Here is a 9,377-nt window from a genome sequence, read left to right on the forward strand (position 1 = left end):
AGCCTTGGAGAACATCTATGACATGTGTTATACCCCAGAGGGAAGGAGAGTAGGAAGGTATGATTCCAAAGCCCTTTCCCAAACTCTTCGTTCTATGGCTTCACATCTACTACCGGGGATAACAGAGCCTTCCTCCCAGAGGACAAAATGATGCTGAGCTCTGGGTGACAAGCTGTTAGCTAATAGTTAATTGCTATTGTTATTTTTGCTCATGGGCTTGGTTCTGTTCTGGTAATAGTAATTTGAAAAGTGAAGTGAGAGTGATTTTCAAAATTTAGTCTTTTATTCTCAGGTCAAATTTACTAACCAATGTTTAATGGAGATTGTTGTGTTTTTGTAAATTAAAATGACAGCAACAAAGCTTTCTGTGGGCTTTTTATTACAGAGTTACCCTCCCACTTACAAGGTGAGAGACATGCTCGTGCCGACTGCTGTCTGGAGTGGGGGTCAGGACTGGCTAGCGGACATCAAGGACATGAGCCTCTTACTGCCCCAGATTACCAACTTGGTGTACAACAAGCGAATTCCTGAGTGGGAACATCTCGACTTTATCTGGGGCTTGGATGCCCCTCAGCGGCTCTATAATGAAATAGTGTATCTAATGAGGAAATACCAGTGAAAGCCAGACTGGAGAAATTTACCATCAAGTCAATGATCAAGTCATGTTAATATTTGTTTGCTAAATTTCTCTAAAATACTTGTTTTTCTTGCCCAGGTCTTTGCTATTTGTATAGCCAAGAAAATTATGATACTGAAGATGCCCGGTTCTGTTTAGGATTAGGGAATGTATTCACTTTTTAAAAAAATCATGGTTGAATATGAAGCTAGCATCTCAATCATAGGCTTAGAGAGTCTTTTAATAATACCACTGATTTGCAAAAGGCTGTAACCATTCTGTTCATCTTATAACTTAAAAATATACTATATTGCCTTTTTCCCCATGTACAGGACGCATATTGACATAAGTGTGGAATTTTTAAGCTGTGTTGTTTCTTGGTAAATAATCTGACACTGACTTGAAAAAAGCTTGGTGTGTAAGTGCCCAGTTCTCATCTCTGCCTTAAAGGGCTCTCCACTTGAGTGGCCTTGTATCTGGAACCTAAATGACACTTGATCATGTTCTCATGCAGTAAGGTGCAGAGTCAAGTCCAGTGACACCCCAGCTGTGCCTAGTGGTAAAGATTCTATAATGAATTTTATCAAACCTAACTGTGATAGCATTTCTTTAGCAAAGGATTACATTGCTCAAACCAAGCAAAATAATTTGTGGGAGTCTTCAAAAATACATGGCATTGATTAAGCACAGTTATTTTAAGTAGCTTAAAGAGTGATACATTGAACTATCTGTATTCATGAACTCTAAATTGTGTGGCAAGCTGTAAATCCACTTTTTGGGGAAGAAAAGTCCTGTGGAAAGAGTATTCCAGTATTTTTCCTGAAATGAATACACTCTTAACCAGCTGCTGTAGCCCGGTGATGAGTGAAGCAGTGGCTCCGAGGGTGCACATCAGGAGGGTCCTAACTCAGTTTCATACAAAACAAATGTGAATGTTTTAATACTAGAGCTCAGGGATTGTTTTCGGTGGTGGCTTTTTTTTTTTTTTCATTTGTATGTGTCCATAATTTCAATACTCATGATTTGCATCCCTATGTCAGGAAGCCCTTATTGAACCTGTTTTTCTTGCAGCATTGTTTCCTTACAATACTGACAGCTGGACAGCTGGACAGAATAATGACTAATGTTTTTTTCTGATATAATTACTTTAGCTGCAGTAATATACACTTGGCTTTGTCTAACATGTGCAGACAGTGTACTACTTTGTGGCATTTTAAACTTTTCAGTACATCTCAGTGAGCCTCATGATGTGTGTGTGTAGTGTGTGCCTTCTTTTGTTTAATAGCCAGTCTGTACTTCCCCTTCTCCTTTGGCAGGACTTAACACTGTCCTTTCTCCTCTCCTCTCCCTCCTCCTTACTCCTGGTGGTGGGAGAGAGCTTAACAGAACGGATGGCCTCAGTGCCATAAGTGACCTGGTTTCCCTGGATTGTTGCTGCCCTGGTAGTGCCCAGAGATGCCCTTGAGGGCTTGTGCTCAGTGAAGCTCCCACACAACAGATGATAAACATGAGCAAGGGCTGCATTCTGTAGAGTTCACATTTTATTAGCATGTTTTTCTCTTCCCCTCCTTTCCAAACTTTACTCTGGGGAGTTTTCTTCAGAGTGTGGGCCAGTCTAGAGGTGGAGATGTTGCAAAGCTGTTCTTGTGACATTGGGTTACATTGCACATTTACCTTTGGTGGTGGCCTCTTGGTCCTGACATGGTCACACAAGTCCTTTCTATCTTTAAAACCCTGGCTGCATTAACTGGCTTTGCTTCAGCGTGGACTAAGGGTGCAAAACACAATTGGAGCTTGTGTCTCTCAAGGAATCTGTGACAGGTTAGTTGTTTTTCAACTAACTGGGGAAACTGACTCTATTCTCTTCAACTGGATTTGATATATGTTCTTTGGAGCAGGGCACAAAAATCTCTGCAGGCCTCTGGGACAAGAAGACTAGTTAATATTTTGCCAACTTGGAATTCTTAAAATACTGTGTTTACATGGGCAAAGCCACCAATGAAGTCCCAATTGAGAATGAAGTCATTCTTCTCATTTGCCATGAGAGGGCAGTCTTGGCTCTGCTTCCAGCTTTTTCATAAGGAGACTTCCTCTAGTCCCTTCCTCTGAGAAAGGCAGAGAGCCTTGTTGATGTGTGAGCTAGTGATAATTTGAGGATGGGTAAGACCAACCATGTCTGTGATATTTCTATCCAGGATCATGACTAATTCTTGCCTAATTAATAATAATCTCAAAGAATAGCTGTGCCTCAATGTGACCTTTAAGTAAAAATGTGCTTAATAAGTAAATGAGTGGTCAGAACCTCAGGCATGGGGAGGACGTGGCGAAGGCTTTAACCTAAGCCTCACATTTATTAAGGACCAAGATGTAGACTATTGATGTTAGCTCCAAATAAAATTATTTTGTGTTTGGGAGTATTATGGTATTCATTACATGTAAAATTTAAAATTAGACTGTATTTTTAAGACTTGTCACTTTAATATGTGGAGAGAGTTTCAAAATGTGAAAGGCAACATTAGGTTGCAATAATTATCCTGGGTTTTAAAAAGTATGTTAGTTATTAATTCAGGAGTATTTATTGAGTATTGTGCTAAGTGCAGATTTCAAGTTCAGTTCCAAACTAAGCAAGTAAAACTTTCTCTGTCAACTGTTTTAGTACTACTAAAAAAATTGTACATTGAGCCTTCTGGGTTTTAAAAATCTTGTCATAAGGCTTTGATCTTTGTAGCCTCCCCTTTGACAGATAAGGTGAGTATTTTCTCTGCCTTACAGACAGGGGTCTGCCTTTTATGGCAATCATTTTATATGCCTTAAATATTTTAAAGAGGCTGGTGAGAGTTCCAACAGTATCCCTAGAAGCACCTATTTACCTGTGACTCAGAAGGATCAAAAATATAAAGTGTTTAAAACCAAATATGGGTCAGCATTTGTGTCATCAAGAAATCTCCTGGGGGAGCTAATATCCCCTGTATTCTTCAGCATCCCCTACTGTTTTGGTGTGGATAACAAATGTTTTCTGAGTCTTTTGTAAGCTGCTATATAAATGCAACTTCAATGCCCCATTCTAACATCAAAGTCCTATAAAGGTACCTACCTTGAAACTGACACTGACCAGGTTCTGCTCTTATTTGGCTGTAACTTTTTATGTAACTTGAGCTAGTTTTAATTTTTCTAAGACCAAATCTTCATCTGTACGGTGAAGGATTAGATTTTGAATTTTTGAAGATTACTTCACTCTCTGTGAGTATTATACATTACAGCTGTATAATGTTACAACACTTCTCATTTCTGTATCCAGGAAGAGATATACTTTTTAGTTAGATAACATGCTTCGGTTAGATACATTCCAAGACAGGCTCACATAATTTTGAAAAGAAAAACATCATAACATACATAGAAAAAGAGATTGTGTCATTGCTAATGGGCTTTGCCAACTACATGTTCTAGTTTTTAAAGGGGGACAGTACCCAACATTTTTTGTGAGTTGATATTAAATAACTTCAAGATTGTATTAAATATGCACAGACTTGATTGCTGTACTTCTGAAAAAGTGATTTGCTTGTTGGGATAGCTAGAGAGGAAAGGATTCCTGTCTTCCAACCTCGTCAGAAAGGCCATGCCAACATAAAAATGACACATAGGAAGTCATAAGCAGCTGCAGCAGCACAAAAAATAGTGTGGCCAAAGTCCTAATACCATCAAAAACCAGTCAACTCCACCTTCTGTGGAAAACCATCCCAGTAGATAAGTAGACCTAAACTACATCAAACAGTGCTTCAGGGGGAACAAAGATATTTTTTACCTTTGATTTAGAGCCCATATCTTTTTAAATAAGCATTGAATCCACAAATATCTTTTGAATACTCATTATGTGCAAGGCATAGTGCTTAGCACTGCAGGGGTGTTGGGGAGAAACCTAGAAGATAGACTCAAGCAGTTAAATATACTTTGTGTAAATAAAACGTGTTTAAAGGTGCACGTTTGCCAGTTCAAGAAATGACACCACGTTAGTCAAGACTAAATAGGGTTCAGTTTTATTTGGGTCCATTAATGATGCTGTGTTTGGTTGCCCGACATGTACCTACTTTTTCAGCAATCTCCATGACGTCCAGTGGACAGCTGATGAGATTTTAACTGACCACTTTCCCAGGGATGCTTGCATTTGTATATTGGACACAAACTTCTGTCCTGCTGGCTGCGTGAGCCTGAAAGACGAAGCTGGAGGCTGTTCTTGAAAGTGCTGGAGTAAATGGGGGAAGCCTGGGCCAAGCAGGCTGGAGCTGTGGCTTGCAGGTCCTGCCGCACAGCACTTTATGTAACCAGCCCATGGAGAATATCCTAACAGGCTTAGCAGTAGAGGATGGAGGAGTCAAAGAGGGAAAAGAGTGGGTTGGTGGGTTTAGGGACTCAAAGGAGGCAATCATGACAGTGATCTAATAGCTAAATCTAAACTAAGCAAACCTGTCAAGGCCACCCACTTAAAAAAATCTGCGAGCACATCCAAAGCACCCAAGCATGCTAGCTGGAGCCACAAGGAAAGGACAGCATGCGCCTAATGGAAATTTGAAGGTTGACTTCCTTTCTGTGGAGGGCAGATCTGAGTGCTATTTTACTTCTGAGCAGAATTCATTTGTCTGAGAAAGTGAGTTTGGTGGTCCCTTTGGAGCACTGAGGGACCCAAGCGTTTAGGAGAAAAAGCCCCTGCCCTTCTCTCTGGGATGCTGACTGTGCCATGCAAGTTCAAGGGCACAGCCAGGTCTACCACAAAGGAGAAAGAAAAAAAGCTCACATAAAAATGAATTGGAAAGAGTGGTGGAGGAGGGAAAGATTGAAGAGGAAACTAGAAAGCACAGGTTGTCAAACTGGAAGAAAAGTGCCAGCTGGGAGGCCGAGGAAATCTGCTGCCATCTGGATATCCACACAGCAGTAGAAAATGCATCCTCTTTTGTATTTTGAATTGGCTGTCAAGAAGCTCAAAGCTGCTTCTGAATGCTTATCTCATCAGTACACAGGCAGAATATCATAATATTCTTAGGGCACACTGAGGTTTAAAAAAAAAGTTTCAAATGGGCCAGAGGCTGGAGGCTCCAGAGGATGGGCTTCAGAGGAATACTGGTATTCCGCTGGTGGTGGTTCAGGGACACACACCAGTTAGGAGGTTCCAAATTCTGCATTGGACTATTATAGGGGTGTGTGTGCATCCCATATATATCCTATATGTTATATTAATATGTAGTTATTTATTATGAATTAGCCTATTTATGACATATGTACATATCCTCTATATTATTATAATTCTAGGTTCATATATTGGCTTATATTTTGTACTTATTCTTTCCTAATAATATGGATTTACATCTTTTATTTCTCTTTACAAAATTTTGATTTTTAATTTCCAACTTTGGGTAAAACGTGGAGTACAAATTTAAAATTATTTGTGTCTTATTTGGTATGTTTACTGTGGACCAGGCACTATGCTTTTAGTTCTGTAAGACCACAGCAATAAAAATAATGCCTGCTTCTCGGCAGTGTGGGGAACCCAGCTCTTCTAAGGACTGGATGAAAACACTTCAAGTAACACACTTGACTAATGCCTGGCAGACATTACATTAATATTATTATTTTCCGTTAATGCTTGAAGTAGCCTCTTGCAATAATGCTAGTATTACTTCCCTTTGGGATGGCAGAATAAAAAATGCAAAGTTTCCAAGAGTGAAGCGCTGGCCCCTACCTCATAGACGCAAGAAGAGTCCGGGCCAGGATTAGGAGGTTTTCTTCCAAAACTTTAATCCTCTAGGCGCCTCTTGTGTCGCGCGTCAGCAACCCAGGTCAAACGTGGAGGGTGTTTTAATGCTGGTCTCCGGTCTCCCCAGAGCTCTCCCAGTACCGACCTGCCTGACTTGGTCCCGGGTCAGTCAGACCGCGGAGAAGGCAGACGTGGGGCCGGCCTCGCAGTCTGGCTCCGCGCACCAGGGTTGGTTAGCGGGTAGAGGGGTCCTAGAGGGATCGAGGGCCAGAGGCAAGTCAGCACCGCGAAGCCGGCCCAAGGACGCGCAGGGCAGGCTCAGTCACAGCCTCCCCGGAGGCTTCCGCAACGCACACACATACCCTTGAAGAGCAAAGTGAAGTGGTTTATTGGTTTCACGGCTTTCAACCCAAATTGAGATCCAGCGGCTTTCAAGCCAGATCTCGGCAGGCTCTGCATGTTAAACCCAACAGTTACTTTATTCCCCCCTCCCTTTTTGTGTGTGTTAAACGAAGCCTAAGGGCGGTTCCTTCTTGTGCACCAGCCCTTCCCGGTTCCCGGCGCTGGTCTGCGCACCCGCTGTGCGCCCCGAGGGTCCACCAGCGCGCCGGGGCTTGCGGGCTCCCCCGGGGGAGTCTGCGTGCAGTGGGACACGGAGTTTGTCAAGAGCCAGCAGCGATAGGTCCTCTCCGGAGTCACTGGAACTGGGAGTTACCGTCCCACCACCGATCAGATCAGATTTCCTGCGCTGATCGCCGCCGCGCACTGCTGGGGACCCGTGGTTCCCTCTGCTAGAGATAGTTTGCAGCTTGCTGCTGCTTAAGTGGATACAGGGCGTGCAGACAGAAAGATCCCAAATACAGGAGGTAGATCGCTTTAAAAAGTTTCTTAAAATGCAGTTACGTCTTTATATGGACGCAATTATGTATATGCACTAAAAAAACCTAATTCTGCATTGATTGCAAAAGAGCTCTTTCTGGCGGTGATGGAACTATTTTCTATCTTGTTTGGAGATAGTGATGATATAGATGAATTGAGTTTTCAAAACTCGTAGAGACTTTATACTGAAGATCTTTTGTATCGTGTGAATTTTACGCCAAAAACCAGGAACATAATTCTGCACGTATAAGAGAAGTTACTAAGAGCCACTGCAAATCGCACACATGAAAGCTGATTGAATGCAGCTCTAAATGTGTATTTTAGCCACTAAGCGCAACTCCGTGGGGTTACTTATTTACGCAAGCTCCGCGCAGCCAGGAAAGGGACTAAAAGCCTGATGTCATCACTCGGGGCGGGGCCGAAAGTCCTAAGAAAAGTCGGCGGGAGGCAAGCAGCGCAGCTGTAAGGCACAGCCTCACCATGAGCTGTTACAACACCTCGGAGCTCCATGTCCTCTGTGGCTCCGGTCAGCTCTTCCTGCAGCCCCTCTGGGACTGCTTGAGGACGCGGGAGACTCTCATCCAGTCGCCCTTCTTCCCGGTCATCTTCTCCATCACCACCTACATGGGCTTCTGCTTGCCCTTCGTGGCGCTGGATATCCTGCGCCCCTGGGTGCCCGCGCTGCGTCGCTTCAAGATCCACCCCGACTTCTCGCCCTCTGCTCAGCAGCTGCTGCCCTGCCTGGGGCAGACGTTCTACCAGTACGTGGTGCTCGTGCTCCCCACGACTCTGCTGCATTGGGCCAGCAGCCCCGCCCTCCTGCCCCCTGAAGCCCCCGAGTTCCTCCAGCTGGTGCGCCACGTCGTGTTCTGCCTGCTGCTCTTTGACGCTGAGTTCTTCGCATGGCACGTCCTGCACCACAAGGTGCCCTGGCTGTACCGGACTTTCCACAAGATGCACCACCAGAACTCGTCCTCGTTCGCGCTGGCCACGCAGTACATGAGCGCCTGGGAGCTGTTCTCCTTGGGCTTCTTTGACCTGGTGAACGTCACGCTGCTCGGGTGCCACCCACTCACCGTCATGATCTTCCACGTGATCAACATCTGGCTGTCGGTGGAGGACCATTCGGGCTACGACTTCCCCTGGTCCACCCACAGGCTGGTACCATTTGGGTGGTTTGGGGGCGTGGCACACCACGACCTGCATCACTCCCATTTTAACTGCAACTTTGCCCCTTACTTCACACACTGGGACAAAATACTGGGAACTCTGCGGTCTGCTCAAGGCAAGTAACCATGCACCGTCTGCCCGCCGGGGGTGTGGTTGCGGTGGGCAGCGAGTGCCCCTCTGACCCAAGACCGCTGCGCATTCACACTTGAATCAGGAGAAACACACCTGAGCTTTTTATTTTTTTGTAGGTAATTTATTACCTGGTGGGACTTTGTAGATAAAATCTGATTATTTTTGTAATCTGATAAAGTAATTTATATCATTTGTGTATATCAACGATTATACTCTTGGTGTTGAATTCTAGCCCACTTCAATAGCCTTGATTCCTGGATATAAATTAGACACACATCACTGGCATATTGAAATAATCTCTAAAAAGATTTGTTTGTAGGACAAAGAATTTCCTATGTTCGAAAGTATCCTAGAACCAAGCTAAAAGAGCATATTTTTATGGAGAATCTGAACTCTGGCTCTATTAAACAAGGAGACATGTTCCTGCTGGACAGTGACCAAGATTACTGTACTTTTTTCTGTTTTTTTTTATAACACTGTATATTTATATTGAAAGGAATGTTATTTGTGCTTAAAAAAAAAAACAGGCCATAAACCATAAACCAAACAAGTACTGGCTCCTGTTTCAATGATATTTTGACTGATAAAAACAAATGTGGGAAGAGGGAACGGGGATGGTAGGTATCCAGAGCATCCATGAGCCCTACCACACAAAGAGCAGTGTGGTAGTGGAGTCTTAGGGGACAGGGGAGTTGTAGGAGAGGAGGAAACAGGAGAAGGGACCTGTTTGTTTTGGTCTAGAGATCTTGCAGAGGGTGAAATACTATTATTCTGAATGCTTTTCAGCTGATTTCTGCATAACAAGCAAATGAAAGAATTACCCTGTAAAGATTT

General features: G+C 43.5%; 2 protein-coding genes across 3 annotated transcripts in view; both read left to right on the plus strand.

Moving 5' to 3' along the window:
- Positions 1-3,030, plus strand: part of LIPA (lipase A, lysosomal acid type) — a 46,225-nt gene extending 43,195 nt beyond the window's left edge. For both annotated transcript variants that reach the window (XM_036924074.2, XM_036924075.2), the window contains exon 10: positions 386-3,030. In XM_036924074.2, coding sequence (XP_036779969.1) covers positions 386-619 — 234 coding nt within the window. In that variant the 3' untranslated portion in view covers positions 620-3,030. The remainder of the gene's footprint in view (positions 1-385) is intronic.
- Positions 3,031-6,351: 3,321 nt separating this feature from the next.
- Positions 6,352-9,087, plus strand: CH25H (cholesterol 25-hydroxylase). Its single transcript, XM_036924076.2, has one exon. It carries the CDS (start codon positions 7,722-7,724, stop codon positions 8,532-8,534), a length of 813 nt encoding a protein of 270 aa, XP_036779971.1. The 5' UTR covers positions 6,352-7,721; the 3' UTR covers positions 8,535-9,087.
- The last annotated feature ends 290 nt before the right edge of the window (positions 9,088-9,377 follow it).

The sequence above is a fragment of the Manis pentadactyla genome, chromosome 8, assembly GCF_030020395.1.
Source record: "Manis pentadactyla isolate mManPen7 chromosome 8, mManPen7.hap1, whole genome shotgun sequence".
Taxonomy (NCBI): Eukaryota; Metazoa; Chordata; class Mammalia; order Pholidota; family Manidae; genus Manis; species Manis pentadactyla.

Coding starts and splice junctions, on each gene's coding strand:
- CH25H (XM_036924076.2), top strand. CDS start 7,722: ATGAGCTGTTACAACACCTCGGAGCTCCATGTCCTCTGTGGCTCCGGT.